Source organism: Phaseolus vulgaris, chromosome 2 (genome assembly GCF_000499845.2).
Source record: "Phaseolus vulgaris cultivar G19833 chromosome 2, P. vulgaris v2.0, whole genome shotgun sequence".
In the NCBI taxonomy this organism is placed as follows: Eukaryota; Viridiplantae; Streptophyta; class Magnoliopsida; order Fabales; family Fabaceae; genus Phaseolus; species Phaseolus vulgaris.
This window is the reverse complement of record NC_023758.2, coordinates 3,050,797-3,073,999: the sequence shown is the minus strand read 5'-3', so window position 1 is coordinate 3,073,999 and position 23,203 is coordinate 3,050,797. Positions and strand designations below refer to the sequence as shown.

General features: G+C 32.5%; 3 protein-coding genes across 3 annotated transcripts; 1 reads left to right on the top strand and 2 right to left on the bottom strand.

The window, feature by feature from the left end:
• Positions 1-3,012: 3,012 nt before the first annotated feature.
• On the top strand, positions 3,013-4,045 carry LOC137810219 (uncharacterized). Its single transcript, XM_068611378.1, has 3 exons — positions 3,013-3,389; positions 3,559-3,692; positions 3,794-4,045. Exons 1-3 carry the CDS (start codon positions 3,214-3,216, stop codon positions 3,865-3,867), a joined length of 384 nt encoding a protein of 127 aa, XP_068467479.1. The 5' UTR covers positions 3,013-3,213; the 3' UTR covers positions 3,868-4,045.
• Positions 4,046-5,516: 1,471 nt separating this feature from the next.
• On the bottom strand, positions 5,517-12,036 carry LOC137810218 (succinate dehydrogenase [ubiquinone] flavoprotein subunit 1, mitochondrial-like). Its single transcript, XM_068611376.1, has 16 exons — positions 11,700-12,036; positions 11,338-11,505; positions 10,611-10,698; positions 10,221-10,367; positions 9,998-10,138; positions 9,672-9,757; positions 9,491-9,583; positions 9,333-9,396; positions 9,064-9,207; positions 8,569-8,756; positions 7,810-7,984; positions 7,559-7,729; positions 7,364-7,433; positions 7,160-7,280; positions 7,042-7,079; positions 5,517-5,786 (listed from the first exon to the last, which is right to left on the bottom strand). The coding sequence occupies exons 1-16, from the start codon at positions 11,796-11,798 to the stop codon at positions 5,684-5,686; spliced, it is 1,896 nt and encodes a 631-aa protein (XP_068467477.1). The 5' UTR covers positions 11,799-12,036; the 3' UTR covers positions 5,517-5,683.
• A 4,081-nt stretch (positions 12,037-16,117) lies between these two features.
• LOC137810217 (cholesterol 22-monohydroxylase CYP90B51) lies at positions 16,118-20,158 on the bottom strand. The gene is made up of 8 exons (XM_068611375.1): positions 19,709-20,158; positions 19,186-19,510; positions 18,930-19,082; positions 18,581-18,832; positions 18,343-18,435; positions 18,055-18,133; positions 17,831-17,937; positions 16,118-16,609 (listed from the first exon to the last, which is right to left on the bottom strand). Exons 1-8 carry the CDS (start codon positions 19,927-19,929, stop codon positions 16,349-16,351), a joined length of 1,491 nt encoding a protein of 496 aa, XP_068467476.1. The 5' UTR covers positions 19,930-20,158; the 3' UTR covers positions 16,118-16,348.
• Positions 20,159-23,203: the final 3,045 nt, after the last annotated feature.

The window sequence follows — 23,203 nt, the reverse complement described above, 5'->3', positions numbered from 1 at the left end:
AAATGATGATGAAATTTAATTATTCATACATATATGAAGATTTGAAAGTTATATAAAGGGAGTGAAGGTGAAGAACAAAGGTAAGGAAAGCAACAAAAGCTACAGAAGTTATCTTGCAAGCATAAAATATAAGAGTTAGAGTGAACCTCTAATTTAGTAGATAGTATTGTATTTTGGATTGAGTGTTAAATTATTGTAATTTTTCACATTGTGAAATTGTACCGTTGTGAGTTTTCTTTGTACTTTTTTTTAGAATGATATTTATTTTCTTGAAAGTTCTTAATATCAGGGTTAAGAAGATATAACTCATAGATGTGTTAATACTCGTTGTAACCTAAAGAAATGTGAATATTCATTGTAATATGGAGAAGTGAAAATACTCGTTATAACAAAGTGTGTTAGTTAATGAAGCTCTTAAATGATTGTCTTAAGAGCACTAGATATAATCCGAGTTTGGGTGAATCAGGATAATTTCTTGTTGTTCCTTCTAATAGCTTTGCTTTGTTTTTTATTCTATCTTGAGTTGATTATACGGTATGGCTAGACGGTTCCTAAGTCGTTGGATTAAGGAGACTGGATGTAGCTCAGATTTAGGTGAACCAATATGAAAAAAATGTTATATTTTCTTAGTTAACTAAGACAAATGTAATTTTTTTGGATGTGAAGTTAAGTATTTAAGTAATTTTTTTATATTTATAATTTATTTAGGTAATTGAAGTTGAAATAATATTGTGGAGTGATCGACAAGTTTAATCATATATTAGTTAATTTAAAATACTTACATCCAAGTTTATTTAATTTAATTAAGATGTTAAAATCAATTCATATTTTTATGTCAAAGACTATTAAGTTGAAAGAATGTTATAAATATGCTACCGTCCAATTATTTTTCCCGTTCACCCATTAGTGTAAATGCACACATTGATTGAGGTTTAAATTGATATATGTACTTTAATGTAACAACAATACATACAGAAGCTGAATTATTCGTATCTAGCATAAAAGTGAGTAAGATGAGAGGTGTGTTAGTTACATAAACTATAAGTTTGGTAGTTACATACAAATATTTTTGTTTTCTAAAAAAAAGTGTTTGAGTGAGTTAAGGGGTGAATGTATATGTAAGTAGTCTTTCACATCAATACCTAAATGATGTAGGAATTTGATAATATAAAAATAATCAAAAGAGTAAATTAATAAAATATTAGAAAATGTTTTATATTACTTTGTTTGGAGAAAATTAATGTTGACCTTGAAATATATGAATATTTTAAAAAAAGTAATAATATTTTTCTAAAATCTAATTTCATTAATAAGTTATTTATTTTCATTTTGTTAAAGTCATATTCACCTCCTTCATTAAGTGTCATGCTCAGACATTGTTTTTACTTTTGTTTAGTATGTTCATCCTAGTTAATAAATGAAAAACAATAACATGAATTACGGTTGAACTATTAGAGTTGTCACTCACAAAACATAAGTGTGGAAGTGTTATAAGTCTTTTAATACATTTAAAAGTCCCACATAGTTAGAAATCAAAATAAAAAATTATATATATACACACCTTTTTCTCACAATCCATTTAAACATTTTTAAAGACAAAATAAAATTCAAATTATAAATGGATCATTAGGTATTATTCTATATAAAGAGAAATATATTTTATTCCATAGGTTTCCGACAACCCGTGTAGGGTGTAGGGTCTTTAACCCTCAGTGGCCCTTTGTGCCATATTCGTTCCTATGCAACATTTTCAAGGTTTTCAAAGGTCCTAATTTCCTTAAATCTTGGAGATTTTGGAGATTTTAGTCCTTTCCTTTTTTTGCAGTACTATATTTCTTCATTCAAATAGAAGTAAAGTTTATAACTTTTTAATAAAATATATAAGAAAAAAATAAGAACATACTTGATTTTATTAAAATAAACGTATATGCGCATTAATTAGTTTTCAAAGCATCATTTAAACAAGATAATTTATTTAAAATACGAATTTGAATGTTAAATTATTACTAAAATGCAAATATTAAATCTAATTTAATTTTATAAAATTGGATTATATTAAGATTTAATCTAGGTATATACTATCAAATATCTTTAACTTATCATAAAAATATATATTATAAATGATCTAATAATATATAAATTAATAAATTTAATAATTTTTTAAAAATAAATAACTATACACTAAAAAAAATCAATGTATATTATAGATGATTTAATAACATATAAAAATAGTTTTTAAATTAATTTATATAACTGTTAAAAAGTTTATAAATTGATATCTAATTAGAAATCAATTATTTAGTTTCTAGGTTTGGTAGAAAAACATTCATTGCTAATTAGATACCAATTTAGAAACTATTTAACAACAATAGAAGCTAATTTAGAAACCAATTTTTTTTTAGTTTCTAAAATAGTATATAATTTAGTTACTATTGCAACTAATTATTGTCTCTAAAAATTAATTTTTATTTCATGATTTTCTTGATAGTATTATATTAAAATTTAAATTAAATTTAATCTTATAAAAATAAATTATAAAAAATAAAATTTACATCCACTTATATATTATAAAATATTTAAAAATATTAAACAATTTTTTTTTCAATAAGTAAATCCGAGGTATTAAAATTTATTTATCTAGGTATTGGTATTAAAATTTATCTATCTAGGTATATTGGTGGAAGTTTCCATTTTTCTTTTCTTTTTAACATTTTACCCAACTCTTCTAACTAAATTCTTTAATATCTTGTCTGAGAAGATAAAAGCGAACTCAGAATCAGGTCATCTGCAACATGTCTTGGTCCAGTCAAGGTGAACCATCGATATCTTATTCTATAATTGCAAACAAATACATGAAGGGATGAATTTGAACTCTTTGCAACAAAGAAAGAAAGAGCAATTTAGAATAGAATATTATATATCCTTCACACAGGTGGACGTGGCGTTTTGTTCAGTTGTTACACGACACAGGTCTTCAAATCAAAGCTGAACTGAAATATTCTTTGCATGCAAAAGGATAAACGTGACACGTGAGGGTTTGTGTGAAAGACAAGCGTCCAACACACACCACATGTCATGTCATGAAAGTGCTTCATGTTTTAGTTTCTCTGAACCAGAACAAGTGCACCGGAGGATTAATAGGATTTGCATTGTTCGAAATCATAGGACTACCACACTGTCTCTCTTCCACAACCCATCAAAATAGAAAAAGCTATGCTTCACTCGATCAAAACGGTTTTAACCTATCAACACGTTTCACTCTCACGCTCTCTCTCTTCCAAGCTTTGTCGGGAAGCTTCAGCAGTTAGATTCTGCACCAAACCTGATAGTAACAGTGGTGCTCATAAGATGGACAAGAGTCATAAACCTAGCGAGGAAACTAAACATGGGTGAGTTCAAACAGCATGTCTCAATTTCATTCATAACCATGTTTGATTCTATAACACATTTATAGTAATCTGATAAAGGGTCACATTTTATAATAACTAATGATCTTTAAAGTAACCATGTGAAAGATAATCATTGGATTAATTCTTGATTCTGATGAATGTTGTGAAGAGATGCGATGTCTCATTCGTTTGGGGAAGGGTACGCTACGAGGTCTGATGAAGAAGGGTTCGGTGGAATTTATGGTGGAAAGCAATCCATGCCTAATACTGAGAAGGATAAGATCATACATGAAAATCACCCAGGTTTAATTTCCTTATCACACACAACGTGTATATAAAATTGCTTATTGTGTTTGTTATTCTTAATTATTGGCTTCTTTTGTTTGGTATGTACGTGCATGAAGCTTATGACAAGACGCAGGGAAGTGAGGTGAAGGAGAAGGAAAAAGCGAGGCATCAGTCCAGTGCCAACGCTTAATTAGGTTATCCCTGAGGAGAGGTGTTTATCCTTGTAACATGTTTTTGTTTATCTGCAATCCTTGTAACATGTTATGATAACGTTGTTGTTGATTTTTATTTTTTTCTGCTCTTTTTGGATTTTAACTTGGAAAAAAAATAGACTATTGTATTATGTACTGCATTACACATTGTTGTTATCTTTGTGGTGCACGCATGGGAGCATTGATATATCTCAAGAATTAAAGAAATTAATTAAATCTGAAATTCAGTGTGATTATAAATTTAAATTTTGATCAATTCAAGGATTATCTTGAGATTAATATACTATAAGATGACGTTTGAGTGAAGTTATATGTGTGTGTTAGTTAAAGAGAGAGACTTTTAAAAAAATTCTCATATAGATTGTCTTAAAATTATTTAATATCTCAATTAAAATGGGTGTAATATATATTTTAAAATATATGAAAGCTGTTTAATTATTTTAATAAAAAGTTATTTAATTATTTTTAATAAATTTGATATGGATAATTAATGATATTATGAAGTTAAAATTTACAGTTGTTATATGATTTTACAGTTGTTAAAATTCATAACATAATGTATTTGATATCTTATATATATATATATAATTGTCTTAAATTTGTGTTCTTTTATAATAAGATTGGATTAGTTTTAATATTTAAAAAATATAATTTTAGTTTTAATATTTTAAAATTATGTTTTCTTCGTTCCATTAATTGAGTGAATTAGAGGGGGCAAGTGAAAGATTGAGAGTGACTGTTTTTATTTGGAAAGGAAGAAGAAAATTGATGAAAAATTTAAAATTACTCAATAAAATGAGAGAAAAAAAATTAATAATTTATTGGATTTAATAATGGAGGTAATATACGTAAGGTGTATAATATATGTAGAGAGAGATGTATGAGACTATATCAAATTTGCCCCCAGTAATCTATAGTCACAAGTCTACTCTTTTTCATTTGGTCGTTCTTTCTGGAACGGAGTTTGATCATATTTTATCTAAATGTCATAAGAACAGAGACATCCAGCGTTACCAACGCTCCTTATCTCCATCTCACTGCATATTTAAATGTTAGATTGAAGAGTTTAAAAGTACTCTTGCTTCTTCTTTTTTTCCGTTTACATTGAAAATTACAAATATTTGACTTGAACTTTACACGATTTCTTCAATTTCTGTGTACTACATTAATGAACCCAGAGAAGACTGTTCTTCCTGCACCTTTTTCAAAACTACTGTATAAGGTGGCACAAAGAAAAGATAAAAAGATATTTTTTACATTTTGTATGGGTGTGAAGGAAGAAAGTCTAAATGTGATTATACGCCTCAGAATTTTTGGTTCACGGATATGGCTCCAAATTGATTCAAACAACTTGAGGAGAAGCAACTTTTTTGGGCTCAGAACAGTTGTGCATAACAGCTGTAACAAATAGGAGACTGCCAACATGTTCGAATGAACTTAAAAGTCCTTTTCTATCCAGCGGTGTTTTGGATAAACAAGCTTTGAATAAACACGAAACTTGGAAAAGTATGCATAAACACCAAAATTAGAAAATTATGAATAAACACGAAACTTAGAAAATTATAAACGTGGAGACGCGAATTTGGTATATAGTAAATTCGCAAAAACTTGTAAAAAATACAAGCAGTTAAATAGAATTGTATTGCTATTATTCTTTGCTGCAAATACAGTGTTATTTGAGAATGCCAGGAATATGAATCAACATTGATGATGAATGCAACAATTATCATCAAAAATAACATTTATTGCATTTTTTTTCTGTCATTTAATATTGAGACGACAGATAGCAAGGTATTAATAGACACGAGCCTTGGGAGGGAATGATTCAACCTCATCATCCAATGTATTCAAATGCACTGGCCTGTAGTCCAACCGGACCTTCTCGTTCTCCCAGTATCTGCAAATAAATGCACATTTAGCTAACATGAAATTTAATGACACAAGTGTTTACTCCTCAATTGAATAATTATAAATAGTACAACTTAATCAAAAGCAGCACCACGTTAGCCGACTCCACCCATTTAATCTTTTAGAATAGCTGGTTAATTGATATTGAATCGATTAATCAACCCTTGATGGTCATGGTGAAAATATTGATCCTTTTGATCTGTATTTCAACCTGACATAGCTCTTACTTGAAAGGACATGATAGGGTGTTGATCATCTCAGACCTCCATTCTTAACTTAAAATAGTTGGTTTCTTGACAAATATCATGCTTATGGTCAGAATTAGGATTCAGTAATATAACCAAAATATCTCCCTCACACCAAATGATTGCCCTAAGATTTCCACCTTCTCTAATCCGTTGCAAAATACCAAATTCTTACTTCTCTAAATTAACTGTAATTGAGTAAAACATCACTATCAGAGACAATAGCAGTTAATTTGCCAACCAAAAATGGAGCATGATCAATTCGGGTTTCATCTCACCACTTGAAAATTTAAGGGTGATTACTAAGACCGCACTGATAAAAACTACAATGTTACTGAAGAACTTCAAGCAAGGAGCCAAGGGTGAATTCGAGGGAATACAAACACGAGATAATGACAATATCATCCCAGTCACAAGTTTGTTAACTTAATGAGTGACTTGGATGGTCCAACGATGTACGAGAGTTGAGAGCACTCCAGTTCTTACGAAACAAAAGGTTCAAAGACAGAAAGAACATGCTCGGTTGAGGACCACTTTAATAGATCTACCCCATTACCATTTTTAGCTGCACGATTGCAGTTGCAACTTGCACCAAGCTTCTAAGGGAGTTCTTACAGTTTTAAGAATAGTTATTACATAAAAATGACGGAATGATGATTCAATTTCACCAACAAAATATAGCACAACCCATTTGATCCACTTGATCAGTCTCAAATTTGTGTTTTTAGGCATTTAGCACCTACTCTGGTTAAATCACACCAATGAAAAACAAAATAGAAATGGAAGAGTGGTCATTTCATTCCTATCTCTACAAACGAAGCATAGGAACAAATATTACACTTCCATTTCATACCCACTCCCATTCCTTTCCATCAATTCAAATTACCTAAAAGGATCAAGGTTCCCGATGGAAATAAACAAAATCAACTCCAACTTTACTACTCAAGTTTCTGCTTTTGTAAATAGAAAACCAAATAAACTGTATGAAACATGACTTACCCCACAGTGTGTTTCATCCATTTCTCATCATCTCTAACCTGCAGAATCCAACATTATATAGTTAAGTGCACTATTCATGTTGATGGTATGAAATTTGCATGAGTGATAGAAAACTGACCTTGAAGTCTTCACGGGCATGAGCTCCTCTACTCTCTTTCCTAGCTTCAGCAGAGTACATTGTGATGCAAGCATTTATCAAAAGATTTTCCAACTCAATAGTCTCAATCAAGTCGGAGTTCCTGTGAATATATAGCCAATAAACTTAGAAAATGAACATCCATGAAATATTAGGACTATTCATCATTTGCTAAAATGGAATTACCATATTAGACTGCGGTCCTTGACCTTAACATCTTGGAAGCTCTCCCACGTTTTATCAATTAATTGACAACCTGCAACGCAGCAGATAAGTTCAGAATAAGGAGATAGTTGAGGAATTAGCAAGAATTAAACACACCTTGTTAGGGGGGAAAGGATTTGACAGGAGGATAAATATGCATAACAAGAAGTGGATTACCTTCTTCTAATGTTTCTTGTGTACGGAACACAGCCGCATTGCTTTGCATCACTCTTTGCATATTCAACCGAATTTTTGAAGTTGGCAATGAACCATTTGAATTTCTCAATTTGTCCAGCCATGCAATTGTTTTCTGACCAGCATCTTTCTCTAAAGGCTTTTGTTTCTCTCCTGCAAAATGGATGACAGACACTTTTATAATACTAATTTCAGTGCACACGGTCTATTTCCAAATAGGAAAATAATCTTGCCTGGTCTATGGATTTCTGCAACTCTATTTGCACAAGCTCTACCAAAAACAACAATATCCAGAAGTGAATTTGCACCAAGCCTATTGGCACCATGGACTGATGCACAGGCTGTTTCCCCGGCAGCCATCAATCCAGGAATCACTGCATCTGGATTGTCACCTTTAATGGTAACCACCTGAATCACAAATAGCATTAATTAGATACAGCTCAAAATGAAATGACAATGTTAATATTTTTGTTGTCAAAAACGAAAAGCAAACAAATATTACTTGTGATGCACAAGCTTCTATTAAACTATTGTGTAAGAGAAGAGCTGAATGAAGGACAAAAGAATGTGGATTGGAGAAAAGTAAGCATAGAGCACTAATTTATCAAACAATCAATAGAAGTAAACAATGTTAGAAAGAGGTGCAGTTCATGTTTTGAATGTTAAAAGGATTCAATCTTCACACGTTAAATGCATTTTCACTGGAATTAGGTCTTACGGCGTAGCACCCATTTACTCTATGCCCGGGAAATAGTCCCCTGAGACTACTTAGAGTCTAAGAGATTAGGGAGATGGGGCGGGATTGCTCAAGTGAAATCGACTGATTGTACAGTGCTTCGGTTATGGCAGAACATCTCTCTTCCCCTCCCTTTAAATTCAACAATTATAGCATGATCAATTATCCCAGATTTTTCTTCTCTATTTCATAACTTTGTATATTTTCTTAATCTTTCAATTGGAAGTCTCATTTCAAACGGCATGCATGACTATACCTCTCCATAATGGTTTGTGGGAATACCGCCCATGTTATAATGTACAGTTGGCAAAACAGGAATGGGTTCCTTTGTAACATCCACACCAGCAAAAATAGCAGCAGTTTCAGAGATTCCAGGAAGTCTCTCCTTGAGCACATCTGGGGGTAAGTGATTCAAGTGAAGATAGATGTGATCTTTCAGGGGTCCTAAAAATAATTTCCAAAAGTTAATACAAGCGTACTTAAAAAAAAAAACATCAAATTGTCCAAATATAAATGAATATTTTCCAATTTCCAACATAATGAATAGAGAGGACACGATTTTCATCCAACTCAGATGATTCATTCATTTGTAGGAATTAAAAATAAAATATAAGTCAGAATTTGACCTAAAAGTTATACATCTTTAACACTCATTTTCCTGAAGCCTACAAAGTAATAGCAATCAAACTTCATGTATGTTAATATAAACTTTTTTATGAAGACATGGATATTTCAGTATAAGCCAACGTACCTACACCACGACCTTCCCGAATCTCCATAGTCATTGATCTTGAAACTACATCTCTTGATGCAAGATCCTTTGCAGTAGGGGCATATCGTTCCATAAATCGCTCACCCTCACTGTTCCTGAGAATTCCACCTTCACCACGAGAGCCTAAAAGATCCAAAAATTAAAATCAGAAAATGAAAAAAACACAGCATTCCAATTTCATTGGACAAGGTGCTTGTAAAGTGAAAACAAAGGCATGACATGTAGCAAATAAAACTTTAACTGCAGACCTTCTGTTATAAGGCAACCAGCTCCGTATATACCCGTTGGGTGAAATTGTACAAACTCCAAATCCTGCAGAATTTATGAAATGCGTGCGAATGAGAAAAGATTAATCCCAAAAAGACATCAAATTAATACGGAAAAGCAACCAAAAAGAAAAACACACCTCAAGAGGGATACCAGCACGTGCAACCATGGCATTGCCATCTCCGGTACATGTGTGTGCTGAGGTTGCAGAAAAGTATGCTCTACCATAACCCTGAAGCATGATAAAAGATCTCACCTATCCTTCATAAGTGAAATAAAATAAAAAATATATACTGTCCAACATAAGAAGGCTATGTTACCCCTGTAGCCAAAATTGTTGAAGCAGATTGGAAACGATGCAGTGTTCCATCCTCCATATTCATGGCAATTACTCCCTGGCAAGTGCCTACATATCCAACATAGAAATTAGTTAACTTTATCATCAATCAAAACATACAAATTCTCCCCCACCATACTAGTTTGATAAAACAATTAGAATTAAAATAGATAACAAATTACGGTCAGTAAACAAGTAATGTGAAGTACATGGGAAATTTGCTCATCAAGGCCCATGAATGCTAAGCCCTTGTTAGAATAATTGGTTGCAGATATTAAGTGAAAGAAAGTTGATTTTACAAAAACTTACCATCATTATTCATTAAAAGATCCAATGCAAAATATTCCACAAAAAACTGGGTATTATGTCTCATAGCTTGACCATAGAGAGTGTGCAATAAAGCATGCCCAGTTCGATCAGCAGCACATGCACATCGGTAAGCTTGACCACCTGTATCATAGAAACAGAAGGATACCAATATCAAATCTCTTCTAAAAAAGGGCTGAAAATCTACACAAAATTCTGGAAATACCTTTTCCATAGTTCAAGCTTTGACCACCAAATGCACGCTGGTATATTTTTCCATCCTCTGTTCGGGAAAATGGTAAACCATAGTTCTCAAGCTCGATGACTGCTTTTGGTGCTTCCCTACACATATACTGGATGGCATCCTGATCACCTGTAGGCCATAGAGCTTGCATTAATTAAGAAACAAGAGGGAAATCATACTATTAGATAGAAAATTGACGATTTTGTTTTCACATTTAGGGAAACAGACACAGGTATCATCTTATTCATTAGAGTTAGACTGATTTTAAGGCAAATGAATTTCTACAAGCAAGGATATTTTTATGGCAACGAACTCATAATTTTTTTTGGCACACAGGAGATGTAAAATTTCAAAGATCGAGATAGTTTATACCTAGCCAATCACTTCCCTTGACAGTGTCATACATGTGCCACCTCCAGTCATCTTCAGTCATGTTTCCCAAAGCAGCATTTATACCACCCTATATTTATTCTCACGAATTAGTGTTGCCAGCATATTCAGGGGAGGGGGAGAGTTGATATGATAGTTTCAACAAAATATACTTTGGTGCATCACCCAATACTTGTTATGTCATGATTTGTAACTAACTGTACAAGCACACAAGAACAAGGTGCCAGGGGGACAATCTGAAAATGATTCTCTAAAAGCACACAAATTGCAAAGGAATGGTTAAATCATCATCCATCATTGATACGCACTAAACAATATATTATATTGCCAAGTTTAAATTGTAATGAATAGAAAATGAAATTAAGCAAATGAAGAATGAATTATGGAGAAGGGAAGCGGTAACAGTATCAAAGTGACCCAATACTGTAGTTAGGGGACACTTACAAGTTACATCACGAGACATACATAAAATTGATATCACAACCAAAGGAAGCTAGAGTCACTTTCAAGTAGTTTAATTCATCAGCCAATAGATTCATTTTTTTTTCATAAATAAACTTCAATGGGAGAACCTTTACACATGGATACTAGTTACACTACAGTATAACAGTCAAACGACCCAATAGCGAAAACACAAAGCAGAACAAATAGCCACAATACCAATATAACTAATAAACAAGCGAAAAAGGTGTTAGCAAAGCCCTCATACCTGAGCTGCAACCGTGTGTGAACGAGTGGGGAAGAGCTTGGTGATACAAGCAGTCTTGAACCCATGTTCTGAAAGTCCAATAGCAGCTCTCAATCCCGCGCCACCAGCACCTACGACAACAGCATCATAAGTATGATCCACCACAGTGTACGAGTTGTTAACCCCACTCTGCACAGCACACAAAAAGGATTCAGCTTCCGTGAAACACCATCCGCATGCAAAAGATCCAATTTAAGAGATACAGAAGGCCAAAATGAAAGGAAATACATTAAAGTAAAAGAACAGGCGAAGTAATTGAGTGTGCGCGGGTTAAAAGAATAAACGGAAATGGTAAGATCGGTAAGAAAGAGAGAGTCTCATACGGAGAAGAATCTAGAAGGGTAAGATCCGTGAGGATGATTGGAGGTGGATCTGGTGGTGGAAGCAGCTCCACGAAGTCCCCGTGCGATGCACCGCCACATTTCCGCCGCGAACTCTGCTTCTTTCGGCTGAGTTGGTGTTGTCTCCGATTGAATACTGGAGATTCCGACTCTGTTTTCGTGCGTGTGCCTCCCACCCTTTCTCTTCTTTTCTCTGTTTTCGCTTCTCACGCCGTCACAAAGGGAAAGTGAACAACGTTTCAATAGCGAACACGTGGGGCATACACTATATTGGAGATATTTAATTAGCTTTTATTAAGTGGTAATTACACATTATACTACAATTTTACTACCAACGCTGCATCTTGTATTATAAATAGGTTGGGAGATTTCATTAAACTTTTTTTCTTTAGGTATTTTTATTTTTAATTATTTGAAATGATCAATAATTAAAAAATATATCATAATAAATTTGTTCATCGTAACATAAAATTTAATTAATATATTTAAAAATACTAATTTATCATTATTTTAAGTTATAAAAAACAAATATTTATTATGTGTATTGCATAGGTAAAATGGTAGTTTGTGGAAATGCCGTTTTTGCGGATAATTATATAACAATTAAATTTTATGATAAATGCTAACGTTTTCCAGTCAAAAGTAATTAACATGAATATTAAAAAAATTATCTAATCTGTACAAAAAACATTTAATAATTTAAATTATTTTATAAGATGGATTGAATGTTTTTCATCTGTTAATTTTAAACCTAGTTCACAAATGCACGAGTTCTTAATCGGATGTTTATTTGAATTTTGTGTAACTTCAAATATCAAACACATATTAAATAATCTACACAGAAGTTCGCTTGTTAAAAAAATTATTTAACCTAATTTTATAAGTCTTACAATTAACATCACATTATTATCCTTATTTATATTTATATTTAGTTTACCTTCTAATTATTTTCTCTAAACTTTTTTTTTCTTCTCCCACCTTTTTTATACCTTTCATTGCACCCCTACTTGCTTCCCTTCCAAATTTTATAATATCGGTTCGTGAGTGAGAAAAACAGTTGGAAGTACATTGATCATTGTGCACTGTTGAAGAGCTAAGTATTTATTGTGTATTTTTTTTTATACGTTCGAAAATACAATTTTAAAAGGGTAAAAGTGGAGTTTCAGTTTTTATGGGGGTGCAATTGGATTTTATGAGAGTGCAGAATGAAAAACACAATTTTCGAATGTTATGGTATCCAGAATAATGTTCAGAGAGGACTGTTTCTTCATGCACCTCCATATCTTCTTCTGCCACATCCATACACATCATGAAAATATATTTTTATTCTTTTTTCTCATCCCCATAAACTAGTTTCTGGATTATGTAATCCGGAACACATTTGAAAAAAGACTTACGGATTACATAACCTATAAGTTAAATAAGACTTCCAGATTATAGAATCTGGAAAGTAATCATGCATTTCAAAAAAGACTTCCGGATTACATAATTCGGAAGCTAATTATAAATTTGAAAAATGACTTCCAGATTATGTAATCCAGAATATTATAGAGAGACATTTTTGAAAATTCAAAAATTTATGGAGGTAAGAGAAGAAGGTATGGAGGTGCAGGAAGAAACAGTCTGTTCAGGGATATAGGCCCAAACCCAATAAAAAAAAGTAAGATTTCCTTTTTAGGCAATTACTTTCTGCACCATATCACTACACCCAATTCCAATGAAAAGACGAAAATGCCCTTAAAAAATGGAATACATATAAAAATACATTTCAGATTCCCTTTTCCAAAATATGTTTCCAGATTTTTTTTTTCCAAAACAAATTTTTTAATTACGGATTTTCTTATCCAGAATACAATCACATTGGAAAATTTATTGTAGTTATGATAATTGTTACTGAATCCAACATTGAGCAGTTAAATAATTTCATCATACACAAATATATATATATATATATATATATATATATATATATGAGCTTAGTGTTTATAAATACATAGCCTGTTTTTATTACTGGCTTAGTAATAAAAAATACAGTTAATTTTCAGGGTGAAGCTAAACCACCAATCAAAAGTTGTAGATGGTAAACTTAAATCTTATGAAATAAATAATTCACTTGGGAGGGAACATAGAGAAAAGTTATAAGCACTAATTAATCACACGCTTGATAGCTCATCACCTCAATTTATTCATGACCAAGTAACTTCAATACCATCTCCAAAAAAAAACACTTTTCTTTTATATTATTTTAAGTTTTCCAAAATGTTTTTTAAGTTGTAATTAACAACTTGCCCACTTTGGCATGAAACATGGTATTTTTGTGAGGTAAGCAAAATGGAAATAATGTACCCAATCCACTTTCCAATTGTATCATTTTGGAATCCAACAACTAAACATTTTCAAAAAAATGCCCTTGTAAAATTTTGGATTACATAATCTGGAAATCATTTTTTAAATTTGTAATAAGTTTCCGGATTACATAATCTGGAAGTCCTTTTTTAGATACATAACTACTTATCCGGAAGTCTTATTTAGCTTCCAGATTATGTAATCCGGAAGTCTTTTTTCAAATGAGTTTTCAGATTATATAATCTATATAATCCGGAAACTATTCTATGGAATGATACAAGAAGGATAAAAATGTATTTTCATGTTGTGTATTGAGGTGGCGGAAGAAGATATAGAGGTGCAGGAAGAAACAGTCTCAACAGAATTCAAATATTTGTTTTTTCAAATGTCAAAACGGGACATGAAAATGAAATGGACTGGATCCAATGTTTTAACGGGTTTGGGCCTATAAAAAACTCACTTCCATGTTTTACTTATTTTGATTACTCGAGAAAAAGAAAGAGAAATTTGTTATCAAGTGATTTCCCTGCATGTTCAGGGAGAAGTATTTTCCTGCAATTTTTTTTTTGTTTTCCAAAAATTCATTAAATACACAATTTAAACTCTAAAATAAGTTAATCAAAACTCAATTTTGTATGTACCAACTATTTAGAGCTACATATACATATACCTTGGTGGTGTGAATAGTGGAATTACCTTTGGATAAGGCCAATTCTTAATTAATCAAATAAAATTGCAGAAATTAACAGCATCTCATAAAAACAAACAAGAAAATAATCCATCTTCAATAAAATAATCAGCCAACAACAGAAAATAACTAACTTGCAACTAACATATGTGAAAAACTATGTAGTGGTGTATCTGTAATAATTTGATTCGTTATGGATTCCCGGGACCAGGAGGAGTTGGATTTGTCGGTGAGCCAAATATTTGTTTTGATTTGGAGCCAAGCAATGGTTCTTTTCTTGCTTTCATAATTATTGATTCCACGTTGCTCTCCATATTTTTGCAAACCTTATTAGCCTTCATAACTATTTAGCCTCAAAACTCTTTCTAGGACTCTCAGAAACTTGGTATTTTTGGATCCGTAATATTAACGTGCAGTTCCGTAGGCCACTGCTGCTGAAAAGAGAGGACGAAGATACATCGCTGCGACCAGAAAGCGAAACTTAACCTAACAACAACCACGCTACATGCCAAATGTAACCTCACAAGAGCCCTCAGATTTAACACTATTTACGATTAAGGCATGGAGCCATATATAGTGTTTCACTTTGCTGCTGCTGCTGCTACTTCGTCGAGTCCTCACTAATTTCTTTTAACTTATTATTTTTGGCCTTTCACATATAAACACACCTTGTTCCGTGTGAAGCCTTCGCAAGACTTTTTTTTTTTGCACCGTAATGGCATTATCCGATGAAAATGATGTAGACCCAATAAGCTGCGTGTTTCAATTTCACTGTTTGATGAAGAAAAACTTAAAAAAGAAGGAAGAAAATGGTGGTGAATGGAGGAGGCTCCGGTGGGGCCATCACCAATTACTCAATTAATAATCACGTCACACCAAAGTCAAAGGGTGCAATTGGTGCATATGGTTTTACTCACAAATTCACATCTTATATTTTTGGTTACACTTTATGATTCATTCCATTAGTCCCAGACCCCGTTGCAACATTTATAGCCACTACCCACCCAACAACAAATGAATCTGCCTCCCAGATTGCAAACCGATGCAAGAGAGTTATATAAAGTATAAAAAAAAAAAAAACAACTCCCGGAATTAATGCGTCGTATCTTTCTCTGCTACTCATTTAAAAAAATTATTCGAAAAGAGGAATTTGCAAGAAGATACAATAATGATGAACAACGTTGGATTGAAACGTATTCCATAATTGTGTCCTGCACGGGTTCATGTTGGGGATGGCGTAAAGGAAAGCAACACAACGTATACATTTTTACAGAGAAATTATTAATTATTATTATTATTATTATTATAATAATATAAGTAGTAGTAAGAAAAGAAGGTGGTAGATTACAACAGTGGGCATGGAAAATAAAAATAAAAATAAAAAAGAATAAATATTGAGTGGTGGTGGGGATATATAAAATGTACAATGTGGGTGGGCAGTAAAAATATATAGTAGAGGGTAGAGAAGAGAAGAAAAGGAAAGAAGTGGTCCTAATCCCTGTGTTTGTACAATTGTACTTAATATTTGTCTTCCTCTTCCCTAGTTTTTACTTTTTTATATTGGGTGAACTAAGTAAGTTATTTGAATTTAAGGAACTTAGATCAAAGATTGGGCTTGGACTCTAATGGGTAGGCCCTTTGGGAAGTCCACAAAAGGGTAGGCAAAAGCTTCATCTGTTTCGGCCAACTCCCAGTGGTAGTTGATGATCAGATGATGGATGAAAACCGCCATTTCAAGCTTCGCTAACTCCGATCCCGCGCACAGCCGTGACCCTCCGCCGAACGCCAGAAAGTTATTGTTCGCCGCCGTGCTCTTGTTGCTCGGACAACCTCCACCACCACCGCTGCCGCCATGGTTCTGCACCATCAATAATCATATGAGTGAGTTAGTAAGTATTAATAATTTTGAGATTGATGTCACCATGTATTTGTTATCCTGAAATGGATCATTGGGAGTTGTATTTGATTTGAAAAAAAAAAGCAGAGATGCACGTGCAGGTGTGGGGCCCATTTCCACATGGGCATTAATGATCTGGAACCTCAGGACCTGGCCACACGTTCACAAAACACCCATGCTCATCATCATCCATCGCATCCACATGGACCCACCTCCGTACTGTTCACAACATCCCCTTCGCCGATCATGACACTTCATCATCTCAATTCTCAACCCACCACCACACCATCATTCATACTTATGCAGATGAGATGGATGGATGGTTGCATGCATGGACCCACTTGATCCTTTTTCATTATTCGCCATCCCCAACAATCATTTCTCACCCCCCCCCCCTAACCATCACTAAACTCAAAAATAACCCTCACGCTGTCTACCCACAAAACTACCACATCTATATCTATATCTAGTATGTCCTACGTTTTTTCTTCACCCATAATCATTCGCCATTCTTAATTAATTACTAATCTCACTCAATCTTCACCGTTGTTAGGGGGAGTAGATTAGGTTATATAACTTTAGAAGCATGTGCTTTGGTGATGAGGTGTTAATTAATTAGCTATGAAGAAGGCATATAGGGCATAGGTAGTTAGGAGTTAGGAGTTTGGACGAAGTCAACTAGAATGAATGACATCAAGCATTATTTTCTTTATCTATTTTGTCAAACCGTACAACCTGCGTACGTTATGTTCGGTCTGATTCAGAAGCGCCCAACGTAAAAACCTGTTTCTCTTCTGGAAAGGAAGATAACTCGCGAAGCTAATTGGGCTACGACTAGAAAAACCACATGCAACTATTACGGGGTGACGTTTTGGGCAAAATCCCCACCCCCAACCTCAACTAAATTTTGTTCTCACCACACCTTCCAGGAAAATAAAATTAGCCAGTGAGGCTCTGATTGCATGTGGGGATCCACCGCAAGGACCATTTCAAGTGCTTGGGGACCTCTGCTTATTTCCTTTTCTCTTTTCCTAATTTATCTATTTTATATACCCAGCTTTGGCTTTTGAGAAAAAAAAGAACAAGATGAACAACAAAAAATAAATAAAAAGAAAACAAGAAAAGGGTTGCACAATAATAACTATACAGCGCGTGCTGTCCATTGTTATAAGTAGAACTGACCTGCCATCTCCATGGATTGAAGTGTTGAGGTTGGTCAAAAAGTGAAGGATCCAGATGCACGGCTGCAATCACCGGAAGGACTTTCCACCCACATGGAATGTCATAACCTTTCAAAAACACACACACACCATTTTCAATTTGATTTCCCTTTTCTTTTTTCACAGCACAATTTTTCATCTTTCTACAAAACAGATATACAAATTTTCCACACCCTCCAAACATACCTTTATAATTAACATCTTTCAGAGCCTTCCTGTGGAGAAACCTCACAACATTTCCCAACCTTAGTGTCTCGTTCACAACCTTCAAAAAATGTAACAAATAGTTCATAAGTACACCACTTTATATACTTAAATGTGTGTTTTTCTTATTCACTTTGTGTTATCAAAGTTGCTTATAATATAATGCTGTTCTGTTGTAAGTAATAAACACTTTATTATACTGTATCACCTCGTCATCCCATATAATATTCTTAACTGCTGACTTGTATATTACTGTTAACATTCACTTACGCAGTGAGTGAATTCCATTCTTTTGTAATCGTCCCAAGTGAGTTCGACTTCCCCTGCTTGTTTCTTGGCTCTGACAATTTCACCGTGCTCTTCCTGTTTATTTTTTCACACAAATGAAAAAGAAGAAGCTAATTATCACAAGTAAAATTTGGAGTGAATTGTGTGGTAGAAGGTGGACAGGGTGAGAAAAGTGTTTGAAGAAAATATTGGACGTGGCGTCATGGTTGTACTTGCTTACCCTTAACTGTTGCATAGCTTGAGGACAACCGGGCAAAAAGTAGATGGCTAGAGCTATGGCTACTGAGGAAGTTTCATGGCCAGCGAAGAGCAGACTGAGAATCAAGTCAAGAATTTGTTCCGTGGAGAGATTGGAGTGCTTCAAAACCCAGTTCAGAAGATCGTCTTCCTCCAAACTCTCGTTTCCCTCTTGGATTCTCTTCACTCTCTCTTCCATTTTCCCCTCTATGAACTTCAGTATGGTGGACCTAGACTGTGAAACATTGACAAACATCACAGGATTAAAAAATTCACCACTGCCAAACTAGAGAAAAAAATAAAACACAATTTGTTGTTGTTGTTATCATTACCTTTAACGCCTTTCGGTATGCAGTTCCAGGTAGATTCAATGGCGCGGATACCACCCCTTTCATGAAAGTGACGTACTCTTTCTTTAGTTGCTCTGTCTCGATTTCCCCAGGATCCATGCTCATGATATGCTTAGCCATCAGGTTGAAGGTGAACTGCGATTTGCACAAGCCAATTGAGAGTGACAAGAAACATGAAAACACCCCTTTAGTACTTTTTTATGTGACTCGTGTGTGTTAAAGGTGAAACAAAAAGTACCTTCTTGGCTTCATCTTGGGCTGAGAACGTGCAATTTTGGTTCCAAGAGTTTAGAACCAAGAGGGTGTGTTTCTCCACCTCTTTCAGGAGGTGGGTTCTGAGCCTGGCGTGGCTCAGAAAGTTGAGTGATATAACCCGCATGTCTCTATGCATGTCGCCGACTAAGACCAACATGGACCATTTCCCGAGTATTCCGCCAATGCTTCTCGGATAGCTGCATTCGAACAGTTTCCCTTCGTTCTGCAGAATGAACCTGTTGAGTCCTGCATCTGCTGACACTATTGCCGGCTCCCCAAATAGCTTGGACTTGTAGATTGTACCATACCTGAAAACAAACATTGGCATGTTCATTAGAGTGGTAGAGCACCTCTCTATCTATACTGTGGGATTTTGTGTGTGCTGCTGTTGACATAACAAGGTCAATGAGATTTTGAAACTTGGGACTATACATACAAAAACATTCAAACTTTTCAGTTTTAGACCGATTACACAAGGTTTGGTGGCGGTTAACTAATTAATTTACCTTGCTATGTGTTTCTCCATGAATTCCCCTATGGTGGTGGCAGAATAAGGCTTTAAATAGCCAATGGTTTCACCAAGGAATGGCCAGCCCATGTTACCTGGGGGAAGGTTGAGCCTGGGTTTGGTTTGCTTTCTTTTGATAAGAATGAAGAAGATGAAGAAGAGTGGGAGAAGAGCAAGAATGGAAGAAGGAGAGTAGAAAGTTAGATGTGAGTCAGACATGGAGCTAGCCTGTCTGATTCTGATCTTTCTAATCTCTCTCTTTCTTTGTTCTCTGTGGTGGGGTGTGTGTTTTAAGCCTGAAAAAAAAATGTGAGTACACTTGCGTTGTGTTGTGTTGTGTTATGTTGGTATTGTGTGCAGTTTTTGGTTGGTATGAGAAAAGAAAAGAGAAAAACTAGAAAAGGTTTTGCATTTTATGGCGTAATAAAATGAGGAAATTGGAGCTAATGAAAGCGTGAAGCCAATGGGGTGGTTTTATAAGCTTCTCTTCTGACTTTAAGCGAAAACAGCGGAAAGTAGGAACCAGCAAATTGGCTTTACACTTTGGAAAACAGTAAGCTTTACAATTTTAATCTTGTTTATGCTTTAATTATATTTCATTAACTCATCATTCTACTTTTTCATTCTTTAAACGAAAAAAAACAATCTATGTGCTTACCTTTCTTCTGTTCCATTATACTTTACCAAGTACTAACCACTGTTGCTTTTGTTCTCTCTTATTCTGATTTTTTGGGAGAGAGCTTGTTCCAGGCATGCAGGGATTAATCAATACTTTGTCTTTTCCTTTCTGCTTCCCTCTTACTCCCTCTTCTCTTCTTTCTTCTTTCTTCTTTTTCTTTCCCTTCTTTTCCAAACGGCTCCCTCAAGGGAAAGTTGAAAGTGATATCCTCTTCTGTTAACTTGTTAGGCACAGAACATGCTCATCTTTTTCAAATACAACCAATTTATAATATCTTTCATCTCTTTTTTTAACTATTTTTAGACTGCTCAAAACTTGCTGCAAGATACAAAACACTTTTTTCTTTGGCTTTTTAATAACACTCTTTTCAAAATACCTTTCGAGTACCGTAAAATTACCTCCATAAACTATTTTTAAAATAAAAAGAGACAGAAAACCATTAGATACATGTTCTTTACTGAATTATATTCGGTGCTTTTCTTATTGTTTATTCAAATTTATTCATGATTTTATAGTTTTAATCAATTTAACTATTAGCAAAATATGTTATTACATTCTCTTATTCAAAAATTCTCCAACGATCATGGAATCATCGAAACTGATTTGTACTTCAGGTTTTATTTTAACTGATCGTTGTTAGTTTTAATTATTTTTGAAAAATATTAAAATGCATTGCTAATAAATGGATCTATTCTTTAAATAATTAAATGATTTTTTCATTTCAAATTGTTTCTCAGTATAATCTCACATTAAAAATTATAGTTAGAGTCGAGATATATTACTAATATAATCTCACATAGTTGAAATAAAGAATAATTTATATATATCTTTCTCTTTTAATAATTTAAAATGACGTTTAAAAACAAAATTATGATAAAGTTAAACAATAATTTAAATAAAATAATTTATTTTAATGATATTATTTTAATATATTTGAGATGAAAGTTGGAAAACAATATAAAAATAGTAAATTATATTTATTCGATACTAATAAATTTTTATTTTACTTTCTTTCTTAACCAATGAAATCAAAATAATTGACATTTATTAAATTTAAAATATTAAAGTATTATTGATATTTTTATTTGTTAATTTTTTTTGTCTTACTAATGTTCTTTATACTTTTAATTAACTGAAAATGATATCAAGTATCATTTTACAAGTATTGATGATATTTACATTTGTATTATTTTATATCGAATTTCATTTAATTTAGACATTTGTTGGCTTGTTATTTTGCAATGGACATTATCTATGTTGGTATCCCTCAAAATAAATGTAGTAACAATTAATTAGATTTTTATGATAAAAATTTATGTATTAACATAATAAAACAAATTTATATTTTCCTTTAATTAAAAATTATCATGGATAAAGAATTTATTGTAAGGCTTTTATTGTGAAAAAATAATAATTTATTCATTATTTTGGATGACAATTTAAAACAAACATTTTACCATGTGAATGCATAATTGTTAAACCATTGGAAGAGAAATAATTGAATAATTGTCGGTGGTTTACTGTGTGGTTGGTTATAGAAATACAACTTTCAAAGCAAAAGCCTATTTAAAACAAAATTATTATTATTATTATTATTATTATTATTATTTTATATATATAAACATAGTATTTACTTAAGTATTATGAAAAGGTAAAACAAATAATAACTAATTCAAAATGAAGAGGTTTTTAAGAAAAATAATTATCCAAGCCATAAATGTGAAAACCATTCAAGTATTTTATGAGTAATTTCAAAATTTTAAGTGTTTTATGAGATTTTTTTTTTTGTATATTTCTTATTTTTTTTTAAATATTTTCGGGGATAAATATATACCCACAAATCTCCTGATGAAGTATGTAAAGCGGACAAAAAAAGAATTACATTGAATTATATTGTTATTTTAATCTCATGAATAAATAATATACACATAATTTGGAATCGAAACATCACATATAAAAATCTTTAATATATAAATCATAAAAATAAATACTTAAATTGCATAATAATAATAAAATCATGAAAATATATTTATTTTTTAATTTTATAAAAATGTTTAGCATACACTAAACTTTACATGAAAACGTGCTATAAATAATAATAAAAAAAAAATATATATATATATATATATATATATATGACACAAGTATAAAAACTATTTTAACATAGTAATCATTTCAAAAATTAAATATATCATGCTTATTTTGTTTTAATTATTTAAAACGTGGTAATCAATCTATTCCCTGCATCGCACAAATATCTATTTAAGTAAAATTACAATAATATTATTACATTCGATTGAATTGTTAGTGAACCAAATCATCCACTAATCCAAGTTGTTAATTTTCTTTATTTGTTAGGTTGTTAAATACGTGTTTAAACCCTAATTAAATTGGGTTAAGCCAAATTGAGTTAAATAGAATGAAATAATATAAAGATTTATTTGGACATTTGTTTTCGTAAAATCTTATAGAAAAAAATGATAAAATAAATATCAAAACAGATCCTTCGTTAAAATTGTATTTTTTAATTAAATAAAACAAATTTGACTAATTAACTTATTAAAAAAATCCGAAAATTGATTTTAGAAGAGCGGAGGCATCTGAAATGCAAAATTATTAAAAAACATACTTGTATTTTAACGGTAACGAAACCCCGTCAATGATTACATCAATTACATTGCTTTTCAAAGTATTGAAATAAAAAACATTGGTTTGCACGCTGTCCGTAATATATTCATGATGATATGTTTAGTTGTTTTTGGTGACTTTTTTTATTCATATGTGATATGTTTAATTTTTATTCAATCCCTACAT